The sequence below is a fragment of the Leptopilina heterotoma genome, unplaced genomic scaffold (genome assembly GCF_015476425.1).
Source record: "Leptopilina heterotoma isolate Lh14 unplaced genomic scaffold, ASM1547642v1 Lhet_167, whole genome shotgun sequence".
Classification (NCBI taxonomy): domain Eukaryota; kingdom Metazoa; phylum Arthropoda; class Insecta; order Hymenoptera; family Figitidae; genus Leptopilina; species Leptopilina heterotoma.
In genome coordinates, this window is record NW_025110883.1 from 829,696 (window position 1) to 844,865 (window position 15,170).

General features: G+C 26.4%; 1 protein-coding gene across 3 annotated transcripts in view; it reads left to right on the forward strand.

Moving 5' to 3' along the window:
• The window catches only part of LOC122499317 (protein bicaudal C), a 29,904-nt gene that overhangs the window by 647 nt on the left and 14,087 nt on the right, over positions 1–15,170 (forward strand). Inside the window, exons 2-5 of one of the 3 annotated variants that reach the window (XM_043607591.1) lie at positions 1,225–1,573; positions 2,725–2,971; positions 5,424–5,467; positions 13,871–13,940. In XM_043607591.1, the coding sequence (XP_043463526.1) occupies positions 2,758–2,971; positions 5,424–5,467; positions 13,871–13,940 (328 nt within the window). In that variant the 5' untranslated portion in view covers positions 1,225–1,573; positions 2,725–2,757. Of the gene's footprint in view, positions 1–1,224; positions 1,574–2,014; positions 2,093–2,724; positions 2,972–5,423; positions 5,468–12,253; positions 12,854–13,870; positions 13,941–15,170 lie in introns of those variants that run through there. The other 2 variants (XM_043607592.1, XM_043607593.1) reach the window with 2 other exon arrangements.

The following is a 15,170-nucleotide window of genomic DNA, read 5'->3' on the forward strand; positions in this document are numbered from 1 at the left end:
AAAATTTCAAAAATTTCCTGTAATAATTGTCACTTTCATTTCTTGGAACACTTTACTTTTCTGTTTAATTAGAAAAATTTATTTATTCTTTAATTGTTTATCGTGAATTCTATTTTTAATTTACTTTTCTTCTTTTTTCTTACTTTAAATCTTTTAATTATATACTTATGAGAGCATTACTATTTTGAAATTGTTTTCAATTACAGTTTTTAAAATTAAAATCTCGAAATAAAAGAAAAAAATGGTAAAACTTGGAAAAATTAAATGTTTTTTAATTTTTATAATTGTTTGAAAGTTAAATTAAATTTTTTCAATTACAAAAAATTTTTTTTTTAATAAATAATTTGTTGCTTTTTGAAAAAGTAATAATAATTTGTTTTGTAATATAATTAGTAGTTAAAATTTTGTGAAATTTCACTTTTTGCAAAAGGCAGTTGCGTGAAAATGACAATAATGGATAATTTCAGAATTCTATTTTTTATTTTCTCTTAGTGTCAATGAAAAGTACGCAAAGTTCCTGTAGAAAGTGACCAGTGCACTGATATGCAAAATTTCCAACTTGTTGCATGAACTCTGCGTAAGAATATTTTTTTTTTTCTATCCTATACACACTGCATACACTTGGACATGAAAACAAGAATAACTTGAAATGAAAATTGTTTTATTGCTTTTTGAAATTTATACAATCATAATCGTGCATTTGTTTTCTCTTCATCTAGTTTTAAACATTTCTTTTTTTCAAAAAAGAATTTTCAATTAAAAACGAATTATTATCAAACTAAATTACTTAAGAAATATCATAAATTCCTTTAAATAAAAATTCATCTAATTCGAATAAAAAAAAGTAAATTAATTTCAGTAGATTTTTACCTTTCTTTTAATTCAGTAGAAAAAAAATACAAGGTTCTTGTATTCATCTCAAGTTACAAAAAAAAATTTCTTTATTCGTTTTTTTTAATAGAGAAGTTTTTTGGGCAGTAGAAAAAAGTCATTATCGTGAAGAAATTAAGATTTTTGTTTAAAAGGATTTGAATGAAAACAGAAAATGAAAGTAAACATGGTTTTGAAAGTCGTTTAATTTTGAATATTCTTGATATAACTGTCATAATTTTCAATTGATATTGACAGAAAAGAAACGTATTTTGTTTGTCTATATATAATTTAATGAGTTGTGACTTCAAGGTGACAAGCTTCCTACTAAATCGTTGCATTGTTTTTCTAAAGGGCCATCGACACCATCATTTACATTGAGGAGCAAACACGTGTTCAAATGGACTTCAGTGTGTAGAAAAACTAAAAACACTTTTTTCTTCATCGACGAATGTCAAGTTTGGAACTACAGTTGGTGTGAGGAGAAATCTCAGTTTTAATCGTTTCTCATCGGCAGTGGGACGTATTTTAATTGGTTGAGGATTTTCCTCGATTACCACGAAAACTCCCGCAAATTCTAAGAAATTGGTCTCGTCAGTGCTTCTCTTGATTTGGACGTTGTCGGAGTGAAAAATTTTTACCGCGGTGTTGTTCTCCTCTTCTTCACATATTAAGAAAGATTAGGAGAAATAAAAATTTTCAGGTATTTATTTAATTTTAATTTATGAATATGAGAAAAAAAAAGAAAATACCGGATAAGCAATTTTCTTTTTCTATTTTAATATATTCTTCAATTTTCCTTTCAATACAGTATAATTATATTTTGTTTCGTATAGAAAAATAGAAACGGTTTTATGTAACCAAAAATTCCGTTGTGAAATTTGTATTAATTTTAAATAAAAATTTTTATTCATATTTATTTTAAATACTAACTAAAATAATTATTTTAGTAAATTCATTGATTTTGTGAATAAAAACGATAGTTTTGTTGGGTTTAAAATTTGAAATTAAGATTTGAGAGAGAGAATGTCATTACAATATCTAAAAGTTTGCCCTTTTAGCAAAAATATTATTTTTCTTCGGGTGAATGACCGCTTTGAAACTTCTTAAAGATTTTTGACTTCAGAATTGAAATATTATAAAAGTATTTTTCATTAGAGGACGTTGTCATTTATAAACAACAGTGCTACGGAAATATTGTGATACAAGTTCAAAAAAGAAGGTACTCTTCATTATTGATTACGATTCGATTTTTAATCCATCCTTTCTTTTCTTTAAGTTTATGAATTATTTCATTTTTTTTTATTAATATAAAACACAGTAAATTTCGTCGTGTTTGCGCAAGAATTTATCTCGAAAAAATATTATTCGTGCTAAATCCAGTATCGCAAAAGAACGGAGCTTGTTATGTTTTTATCTTTCTATCCGTTTATTAACCGCTGCAGATATTTTATTGTCAAATATATATAAATTTTTGATCACGGTCAGGGTTGTTTTTAATTTAAACTTCAGTGCCGGGGAAATTTATTTTCATATTTACATCGATACACAGTTTTATTTTTTATTCCAATGAACAAGAGAAAAAGTCCCACACCATTAAGCGAAAAGTCTAGAAAGTTTTTTTTAATTTAAATAACTTTATTAAAATTTTGTTATTCTGTATTAACTAATTTTATTATTTATTGATTTTAATTATATTTTTGTTGGAATTAAATATCAAGAAACTTCTTAAAATTTATTTTAATGTATGAATACACCTACTAATTTTCGAATATTTATTTTAATATAAATTTTTTTTTATTTATAATTTAATAATTTTTTATATTTCTTACTAATTTGTGAATAATTTCACAGGAAATTTCGGTGTGAAACGCCTGGCTAAATAAGATGAGGCCAGACGATTTGCTTTCAACCGATCGAAGAATGGCGGAGACAATGTCTGAAACATCGGAGGGAACGGCAACGACAAGTGCCTCTGGAAAATCGAATTTCGAGACAGAGATGCAAAATTTTGCAACCCTTTTGGGCATCGCTAATCCCGAGGATGTTCATCAAGATCGATTCCGCGTTGATCGCAGAAAATTGGAACACATGCTTCTCGGTATGTATTCTTTTTTTATAATGAATTCATATTCCAAATTTTTTTCCGACCTATCAAGAAATGTTGAATTGATAAATAAATAAATAAATAGGAAATTTAATCAGTTGAATAAAAAATAAAATTGACTGACTTGAACTATAAAATTGTCGACCAACGAAATAATAATACAATTTAATTTGACAAAATTCACAATTTTTCACAACGCAACCAGAGAATTGACATATTAATTAATAATAAACGAAAACAAGTGTTGCGAAAAATAAATTATTTTGTCAAATTGAAAAGTTTACAAGTTCCATTGCGTAAATAAAATGATAGATTTTTTTTCGAAGAAATGCAATTAAATTAATGAAAACTCTTGCAACATTTAAATTCTTCGAATAAAACTATATTTTATAAATATATTTTTGAATGGATTGCAAGGTAATTACAAACTATAATAAAAATTTAATTTATTTGCACTTTTGTGGCGTAATAAATGGATTGTTCCATATTTTATGAATCAGTATCTCTCTGCTACAAAATAGAAAGTAGTCCTGAGATCGATCACCTTCCTCAGTCATTTATTCACACTTAGTTTTAATTTGCATATATTGATATCTAGTTACATATTTCACGTAATGATTTTTTATAAGATAATAATAATAAAAAAACTACAGAGAAAGGAGATTTTTAAACAAAACAAACGAAAGAATTTTTTTTAATAATCAATTTGATATATTATCACAATAAATAATTAAATCAAACTGAATTAATTGGTAGTTAAAATAAAATTGTCTTACATGTATTTAAAAATTATTTTATTAATTGCACTAGATAATTATATAAAAACATAAATTCTTTTACCAACCAGAAAATTTTGCAAATAATTTTTCTTTTAAAAAAGAAATTTTTAAATAAAAGTTTTCTTTGTCTAATTTTTTTATTAAATAGATTTAATAATGTTTATAATTGAAAATTTAATTATGTGACATAAAAGCCACTTAGTTGGTGAAATAATCGCGGAAGTTTATCTTCTTACAACTTGTAGGGTACTTTGTGCGGTTAGCACGGGAAATGATATGTTGTAAAGGTATTAATTCGCTTCAACGATTACGAGTTTAAAAATCAGTGAAATTGTGGAAAATGTGAAAAAAAATATTGTATACATATAGAATATTCCATTTTCAGAAGCGAGCTTCACTCAACGTTGAATAATTGACAAGAAAAAGAAAAATAATTGGAACTAGTAAAAATTGTATAACAATTGATACAAAAAAAAAAAAAGAAAATTGTATAATATTGAATCGAAACATATTTATTAATTGAGGTGAAATTTTCATAATATCGGGGGAGGGGGGTAATTCTGTGATAGTTCATTTTATTACAGTTGATCTAACATTACATCATTATTAATCGAAATAACGGAGATCATAATTTCACATTGTAATTGGACAAAAAAATTAATTAATAGTCAATAAAAATTTTTAAATTATGAGGAATTTTTTCTAATAATTGAAAACAATTTCTTAATAGAACAATAATTATTGTTCTATACCTAATTAAGAAATTTTTATTACAAAAATTTTTAAAATACACAGAATTATTTAAAAATTAAATTAAAATTTGTATAATAAAAAAAATGGTAAATAATTTTAATGAAACAAGAATTTTATATTTATTATATTTTCTTAAAAAAGAGGAGAAGGATACAAAATTGAATAATTATCATTTTTATAATTAAAATCTTGCAGTGATTTAATTCGGAAGCAAAATATTTTATTTCGAGTACTAAAATTAAATTTATGAAATATATTAAATGAACTAAGTTTACAATCTTATTTACTTGTTGTTTTGATTGATTTTAAATAGAAACAGTGTGTGTTTGTAAACGTTATTGGTCGTATAGTCAATTCTTATATATATATATGTAATCAAATTATTAATCTACCGATTGATGTCTAATGCTCTGACACTCCAATATTATGATGTCAAAATAATAATTACAACTTTCTTGAATACATGTCATTATTAACACGTAAGCATGCATGACAAGAATTCGTGATGAAAATTGGAAAATGAATTCACTTTCTCATGTTTCTTTGCGTGCAAAGTAATGTAAAACACTTTTTACAATTGTAATTTTTTCGGTCAAATCGTTCCACCCTAAATAATTGTTCACTCCAATAATAATACTTATTGAACAATGCAATTCAAATTAGAAAAATTTCTATCAAAATAGATTATGAATTTTTTTTGTCAGTACAAATTTTAATTCGACATTTATTTAAAAAGGCGAACCTTTATTTAATTAAAATAATTAGATCTTTTCTTTTAAAAATTAATTTGCAACATTTTTTAGAATTCTAAAATCGCATTTTTAAATTGCCATTATGAATAAAAAAATTTTCTTATTGTAAAAACAAATATGAAGCAAAGAAACAAAAAAAAAATTTATTATTCTAATTTTTAGGTGACAGTGATGCGCCAGAAGCTGCTGAAGTATTCTTCCAGAAGGTGAGTTTTAATTTTCCTTTCTTTTTAATTTTATTTATTTTTTTTTGAATCCGTTAAAATGAAATTTAATTAAGATGTGAAAGATTTTGAAATTGTTTGCATCAGAAGTAGTTGATCTTTCTGTAGGCGACTTTTGTTGGCTGGTCTTTAAGATAATGGGTACAATGAACGAACAAAACAAAACCTCAGTTTCAAACTTAAAGATACAGACAACCGGAAGAAGTTTAAGTGGGAGGCATTAGGGGCATTGAACTGTCACGTGACATCAACACCTATGCCAATAACAGTTTTACAATTGGCATCTATATTTTCAACAAAAGAAATTATCTTACATTTTACTTTGATAACACGAGATATTTATTAGTTAAATTTTATTAGAAAAAAAAATCGTTTGACATTAACACTTTGTCTTCTAAATTCTTGAAAATTAACTATTGAAATTGAAATGAATATAGAAAAAATAAACTCGAAAAATCTTTAAAAAATTAATAATAATAATAATTAGGAAGATTGGGATTAATTAGAAGATTAGGATAAATACGAGAAAAGAATGAAAAATTTTGAAAGAAAAGAAGAAATACATTAAACTCAATATTTTTGTAATCTAACGATTGAAATTGAAATTTGGAGGTCTTGATAGTCGTTTAAGCTGAATGACTTGGTAGCTGATGTTTCTCTTAACCTTTCCCTCGTTTCTATTAAAAAATATCACGTAAGCGTGCCTATCTTTGTAAAGTTGTAGATACTGGTGTCGAGATACTTTCTCTTCCACTTGATAATTAATAACCAGGTCACTAATCTAACTTCATTTTTCGGAGAGAGGAATACATAGTGATAGATAATTTATATCACTGATAAGTTTAATAAATTATGTATTCAAATTCATTTTTTTCTCCTTAACGTCAACCAATAACGAATTATGCAACTAAGCCGCTAAAATTCATAAATAAATGTATTAAACGCAATTAAATATTTTAACTTTGCTTCCTCATGGAGGGATTGTTTTACAATTTTTACAATTGTTTTCAAATTCGATTTTTCAACTTTACGTTTTCTGACCATGAAAATTCAAAAGTTACAATTCTCAAAAATGTTATTTCGTGCTATTTTTATTATTTATTTTTTACTACTTGTTTTTTGGTTTATTATTCAATTTACTTTGTTTGATTTTTGTAAACAGTTCAAGAAATTAAATTTAGTATTATTGCACTGAAGTGAAAAAAATTTGCTGCGTTTCGAATAAATAAAATTTTTTATTATTTCACGAAATAAACAAAGAAGAGGAAAATGCAAATGCGTTTGGATGTGGTTAGAATATTTATTTTCAATAGTCAAGCATTGTCTTGAAGGATATAAATGATTATCTAATTTTATTTATAATTAGAATTATCATAATAATCGTTGCAATTTTTTTCGCTGAAAGAATATGACATGTGTCTGTTGTAATGCTTCAAAATAAATTCCTTTGTAATATCGAAAAAATTTCTATTTTTACAAATGTAATTTTAAATTAATTTTTTTCAATTTTTTTAATTTAAAAAAAAATTTTTTTTTTGTTATATTTAAAAGTGATAAAGTAAAGTTCCTTTTTCATTCAATATTATTTTTAAATAGATGAGCTTGACAGAAAATTCAAACAATGATTTTATTTTTGCATTCCAAACTGAAAATTTGCAGTCTTGCAAATATTATTTCTTGCTCCATAATTCATATGCCAATGCCTGAACTTTTATTGTTACCATGTGCAACAATATTCCCGGTATGATTAGATCATCATTTATAGATTTTTCAGTTGATTAAATGATTAAATTTTCTTCTTTCGTAGTATTATTTGTTTTTCCCCAAAAAAGGCGTCATCTTGTCTGGGGAAATTTTATTATTGTTTATTAAATTTGTTGTCGAGGTCAAGGTTTTCAGTTCAATGACTTAGTTTTGTTTTATAGAATAATACACCTATTTTATTTAGATTCATTGGATTTTTAGATTTCTTCTTTTCTCTTCTTTTCTTTCTTTACGCAAACAAATGAGAAAAAAAAGTTTCGTTTAGATGTATATGTTAATGTAAAGGCGTTTACTGACACCAAGGCAACGATCGGCGCTTATCCTTATCGTTCGACCATTGCGTAAAGAGGCCTGGAAATACACTGCTCGATTATTTATAGGATCACTTAAGTCCCGTGGTTATAAACTCTCGATCCTTTGTCACAATTTACCTACTCACAAACATACCCTCTTTATAAACATATTTTTTATCGGCAGATCCTTAGATTCGTTCATTGGCATATAATTTGTGTAATAAAAAGAATTCTTACAATTCTTGACTTTTTTTCAAACTTTTTGTTAAATGTTTCTTCCAATTTTTTTGGGAAATGTAAAACCAGGAATTAAATTTAATTTGCGATGTATTATTTAGCGGAATTTTCAAATGACAAATGATGCAGGGAAAAATTTATTTTAGTCTTATTTATAGTTTATTTTTTTAGTTTTTGATATATATTTCAGTCTATTTATTTATTACTTTCGTTTAACTATTTATTTATCAATAGAAATTTTTGACTTTCTTTATTTTTGCAGTTTTCATAAAAAAAAATTTAATTTTGGCGACACTACGAAAATTTCTTGTTGACAGTCAGGAAACTATTCAGTTTTGCATGGCATAGATTATTTTTGAAAATTTTTCTTAAAATTCTCAATATTCAGTTTCACGGGACATTGCATAAATCATGAAGAGAATATTCAACTCTATTTTTGCACTCGAGACATCTGCGAGGATCAATCTGAGTTGTTACAATGATGTCCGTGTGTGTATATAGGATTCGCCAAAAATTGTTTTTTCATGACGAGTCCGGGAAGTCATAAAGTTAGAGAGAGAGAGAGAGTAAAAAGCAGAGAAGTGTGTCTTCCTTGCATGAAAATGGTGCGTGAAGTTTATCAGCATTACAATATGAAAAAGAAAAGACTTTGGCTATTAAACTTAATGCGTTTCGCGGAAGCTATAATATACATTTCCGAAATGCTTAACATTGTGTCAAATGCACATTATTTAGGAGCAATCTTCCTCTAAACTTAAAAGGAAAATTTAAATTTTCCAGACGAGATTTTATTCAGACGTTTTGAAATAATGAAAATATTTCAATTTAAATACTCTGAATTTATGATCGTGCCAATTTAAATTTTTTGTTTTTTAAAGAAATTTCCGTCTCCGAAACTATTGTCTCAGTAAAATTGTTAGTGACAGTTTTCCTTTTTGTCTTTGTACAGTTTTTAGTAGTTTTTATTTTTTCCACAATTTAAATCGTTGATAATTGGATTTTATCTGGTAGTTTTCACTCTTTTTGGTAATTTCAATTAATGGTAGTTTATGTCAGTGGTGATTGAATTATCTAATAATTCCTATCCATCATAATATAAATAGTTATTAATTGGATTTTTTGAAAATTTCGTTCTTTCGATTATAAAATTTTGGAGTTATTGATTTTTTGGTTTTTTTCAGTCCCCCTTTCAATTAAATTTGATTTGTTTTAAAGGCTATATTAATTAGCAAACAATTTCAAAAGAAATGAAATTTTTTAATTTCCTTTCTTATTCTAGAATTGAATAATTAATAGTGTAATAACTTATTATTAATAGCCTAACGGCTTTAAAATAATGGGAAAAAAAGGATTTTCTCAAACAGTGATCTAACATAATTTTTCTGATAGATTCTAATCAACATTGACAGTCGGGAATTATATAAACTTTAAGGAAATGATATAATTTTGTAAAATGCCGTTTATTCTCTCAATACTCTCTCAAAACTTGGTGAGAAATAAATGAGGTTGAATTTTGTTGACTTTTCCTAGTATAATAAAAGATTTGTTACTTTCTTGTTCTAAACTGAGAATTTTCAGAATAGAAAAATTCATAAAACTATCATTTCACGATATATACAAGTTAAATAGTTGACTCTCTCGCTCAACACCTGCTGTCGCGTAAACCAGTTTTCTAACTCTCCTTTACTTTAATTGGAGTACACATACATAAACCTCACGATCTACAATGTTGCGTATCAATAAAGCTGTTTAGTTACTTAACCTTCTTTCGAAATTTATACATAGATATACATTTATTTCTATATTCCAATAAATATGTATGTGTTCTATGCTTCTATTTAGTATCTCCTTATCATTTTAATCCAACGAGAAATCTCGTCGACACAATACTTGATAAAAAAAATTAATGCTAAAATTTATAAAAATCCAATAACGGAAAATTATGTTGTTTCATGCATAAAATCACGTTTTCGTTTTATAACAGAGATTGCAATAAGGAAGATAATGATTTGAGAAAAAAAAATGTTTTCCTGATGAAAGTAAACGTGTCTTAAAATATACAAATTTTGTCTCTCAAAATTTAATCTGTTTTTAATTTGTCAAAATGTATTTTTAATCGTAGAATTTTATCATTTAATCTTGGAAATTTTTTTGAGCACAAAATTCCTCTTTGGAAAAATCTCCCCTTACTTGATTTTAAATAAGGAAAAGAAATTCTTACGTTTTTTAAATTTCTAAATTTAATATTGAGAAATAGTGGCGAATAATGAAGAAAGAGTAAAATTTCGTTGTGTGTGTGTGTGTGTGTGTGTGGATTTTTCGAAATGTTTACAATATTTGAGAATGATTTTTAACAGTGCAGTAATGATAAATTTTTTTCTTGTTATAGAGATTAGGAATCATAGATTGTGGTACCTTTGCTTCTTCCCTTTGCTTTCTTGAATGCAACACTGGTATCTCTCTCGAGCACCGGATCTATAAATACAATGCACGGTCGAGTTAACGTTTGCATGCATTTGACATAATTTTAGCATTGGATATCTACTTCTTGCCGCTTCTCGGTCGCGGATAACGGAATCTAAGTCGATGTCATTTTAAACATAGGGTGGCAATAATTTCTTTAATCTATCTCAATTTGACGTAGTTTCGAGATCTTCTGACGTACATTGTTATTGCAAAATTTATTCAACATTCTAGAAGATGAAAATTACATTTACACAATAACTTAACATGCATCGTCGTTTTCTTATTTTTTCATTCATTTATTAAACTTTGAATGTTTAAATAAATATTTATTACAGAAATGCAATATTTTAAATTGGCGAAAATTTTATTCACAATATGCGAAATTTTTCAAGTGAGAAATATTAATATTGTCAGTTTTGTTTTTTATTATTAATTGTTCGATTTTAGAAGAGAAAGGTAATAGGTCAGGTAAATTTGGAATTTGCGCTTTTAATGAAATAATCAGCGAGAGGTCGAGATGTATTTTCAGGGGAAAATTGATTAAAGAATCAGTGATAAATTTAAATTAAATATGTGAAAATCGAATAAAGTTATGACGTAATAGCACTTTTAGTTTATATGTATTTATGTAGTGAAATAAGAGCACAAAAATGGTATCTTTAGGTGACATTCTCTAAGGATTAAAAATAGAGTTTATAAATAGCCTTCATAAATATAGAACTTTAAGCTGTAAATCCATAAAGCTTTATACTGTAATCTATTGATTTCTGACTGTAAGGTATCTTTGGTTACTGAATTGTTAAGAAAAGAATATTTTACAAAAAAATATTTTTTCCCCTTCAAAAACAAATTTTGAAATTTCATTTTTGAATTTAGAAAAAATTTTAATTCAGCAATTTGTCGATTGTTCCATTTTTTCTGGTGTGTATTTTTTTTGTTTACTTATGTGTCTTTCTTTTTTGGTCTTCTTTGTACAAAATGTGTGCTTGGATGACTTTTTCAGTGAGCCACTATTTAGTCACTTTTGTTGTACATTCTATTTCGCTTTTGTACTCGACGTCTCGAAATAAAACACGGCTTGCACTTGTGTCGGTAATTTTAGTATTAAGTCAGTGCCCGAGTACTTGCCCGAACGTTTTTCTTGGTCATTTGGAATTCCGGTGACTATACAGTCGTTATTTCGAATATTTTCCGTCGCCTCAATTGATTCACAATTAGGGTAATGCTTTTTTTTGTGGAAATTTGAACTTTACGTCGATAGTGTTTCATAGAAGTTAAGGATTCAGAATGTACATTAGTCACAAAAATATTCCAATTAGAAAAAAATATCTAGATGGCAATAATTAATAATTAATATTTGGTTTTGTTTTTCTAATCAAATATTGAATTTTCGTTACCTAATTCTAATGAATAGAAGAAAAGTAGGTTTATTTCATTCTCTTGAAATTGAAAGCGAATTTTAATTCTTCATTTCTAAATGTATATTTTTGTTTTCAGTATTTCTTGATTGAAAATTTTCATTTCTAATTTTAAAAAACTTTTTTTCTAGGTAGTTTTCTAAAACTATTGTTATCGACGCTGGTAGTATGTTTCTTCGGCACAAAATGGCCTGTGTCAGGAATCGCTGGAATTTTGTTGACTCAGAAGTGTGTATTTTCATTCGGGAATTTTGGATGCACTGACAAAAAAAGAGTCTTTTGTTGAGGATTTCCTTCACGAGGGGGAACGGAAAAAATATTAATTTCCTTCAACTTTAATCGTCTTTTCATCGTCTAATCATTCCAATTTCTCAATCCAAAACAACACTATGTATTTTAATAGTCGTTTATTCAAATTAATTAATGAAGAAAAATTGGTATCAACTCTCTGTGGGGTATTGGCCGATGTTCGGACGCGACAGTAGTAGGGAACGTTGAGGAGGAGAGAAAACGAGTGGGAGGTCGTAACCGAGACCAACCCGTTATGTTATCTCGAATTAGTCAGTCAGTCGAGCCAGCGATTCCGCGGCGGTATATGGAAGTTACTGGCACAAAATTTGTCTTCATCATCATCATCATCATCTTCTTCTTCTTCTATTTCTACTCTCGTTCGAATATTTATTCATCCTTATCCAGTCATTGAACTCTCGTTCAAAAAAAAAAAGATATTTCATTTTTGAAAACGAGAAAAATTTGTTTTCTATTTTAAAAAAAATTTAATTTTGAGAGAGAAATTGTGAAAGAAAAAATGAAAAATAGTGTACAATTATTGTGATTTGTTTGAAAGGGCTTTTTTAAAAGTTTATCTGATGGACACGGACTAATGAGCATTCATGGTATTATTATCGGCTATGACGACCGTGGAGTCACTATTACGGTAGTGAAAGTAAAATTTATTGCGAATACGCACGAGGGGTTTGTGTCGGTTTTAGATACCTAACTTTTCAACTTGTGCATTCGTTTATCGTGAAAGTTGCAGGGCATCGAGGTCGCAATGTCGTTCTTCTTCTGTGCTTAGGAGCCTAGAGACTAAAAATAAAAAAAAGCTCTTGGATTACTGTGATCTCGTTGAATTGAGAAAGTTGTTTCGAGTCTAGCGATCCAGATTCGATCTTTCAGAAATGACTGTGGTAATGAGCTTTTTTGTTTTAAAATAATTATTTTCTCTCTTATATACAAATCGTCTTCTAAAAAATTTTCGTAAAAAAAATTGAAAAAGAATACGGTTTCTAGATTTTTGCTAGATTTGTAACTCATTTGAAAAAAATCTTAAATTGTTTAGTTCTTTATTTCTTTTAACAAAAAAAAGGAAAAAAGTGGTTATGATGTTTGTTTGGCAGATGCAAATAGTAAAGTCGAGCACGTGTTAAATATCATCCGTTTTCCTTACACCCACTCATTGAGGACAAGCATTAAACTCACATTGAACCAAATGCAAATATCGTTATAGCGTGTTTCATGATTTAAAAAAAGCTAACAGGGAGCTTAATTTCTTGCGCTTATACAATCAGAATCTCATTTACATTTATTTCATTTTATGAATTTTAAACTGAAAACAAATGAACGCAGATGATTTATAATGCAATAAAAAAATATATATACATTTCTTCTTTTTCACTAAAACAGGTTCTTTTCATATTTTCAAAATCGAACTGAACAATATTATTTATATTTTTCATTTTATTAAATTCAAAAAATTTTTACCATTGCTTTTCAATATAAATTGGAATTTTTTAAGGATAGGTATTTAAATGAATCTTTTTTTTTAATAAAATATTTTTTTCCTAAATAGTTTAAAATGAATTTTCCTGTAAATTGAATCTGGAAAAAATGAATCATTTTTTTTTTATTCTCCATGAGATGTTTATTTTTATACGGCAATTTTCAATATTGATTTGATCTTGTGTGTGATTAATGAAATGAAAATAAATGAAAGATAAGGAGAAGTTCTTTTCACTAATTGTTGATTTGCGTTCAGAATGAATTCACGTGAGGTATAAGTGTTTAAAGCATGCTTCTTTAACACGTCAATGCTGACGAATGCATAAAAGAAAATTATATTTAGTTGATTGTAAAATTGATAACGATACAATTCTTATCATTGTCTTAAAACATTAATGCAATGTTTTTTAAAATTATTGTTGCAGGTTATGGAAGAAACGAATACCTTCGTCACATGGCCTTCTCGACTCAAGATTGGAGCAAAATCGAAAAAAGGTGAAAGATTCATTATTTTTATCCTTAATGTACTTTTAATGACTCGCATGATAGTAATGATCTAGAATTTCCTTTTTCTATGATTAGAAATTTTATTCATCCAAAATGAGAAATTAATTGCATACATAATGTGAAGTATTTTTTCAAACAAATCAATTTTTTAATTTTCAATTTCCAAAATTGAAATTTCTTCTATATTTATTGATATTTTTGCATAATATTAATTCATTGAAATTTTTAAATCTGATAGGTACAATTTATTTAAATTTGTTACCTAAAAATTAATTCTATTGTAATTTTGTTTAAAAAAAAAGTTGAATTTGTATATTGTTCAAATTGGAGAATTAGACAATTAGTTGAAAAATAATATATATATAATTTAATGAAGAACTGAGTTTAATGATTATTGAATCTCAAACGTGATAAAAACATAATTATGCTAAATTAACAAATCAACCTTGAGTTCAACAGTACGTTAGTCTAATTACTGGGAACTTAATTTGATACTTGTCCAACTTTTTAACGAGAGATAAAAATTTAATTAAATTAAGAAACCTTCCTAGGTTACTGGGGCTTTTTTCGTTCTGTGTTTTTTTTTTTTAAAGATAAACTATTTATTAGCTTGGAGAGTATAAAAAGTTGACCCTGAAATGTAGAAATTCAAAATTAAATTAAAAATTCCATTTCCTTAGTGTCATATAGTAGTTTGATAGACGAGGACTTTTTACTACATATACACTCTTTCAAAATGTAGGACATGAACTTCATTCTTAAACCTTGTGGTTTTAAAATGAAATAGGCTAGACGATTATGGTTGAAAGACCCTGGAAAACTTTTTTTGTTATTAAATAGTTAATATAATCCTGTGTGCATATATACATAATTATATACATTATATACATACGTATTAATTTAAATCTAATATAAACATTAGTTTACATCATTAACCCTAATGAAATAATTTCTTAAAAGGAAATGATCCAGAAAAAATATCGAAAGTTTTAATACATATTCAAAATATTATCTATTTTACATTAAATTTAAACATTTTCAATTTTTTTCTACTTTCATTTTTCTACATTTAGTTACATTTTTCACATACAATCTATTTTCTATTACATTTATAATTAAAACATGTAATGAGATTTAATTTCTTCGAATTAAATTTAGTTTTTTTTTAGATATGATACATTTTTTTGTTCAATACAAATTTTAAATTTGATTTTGTGA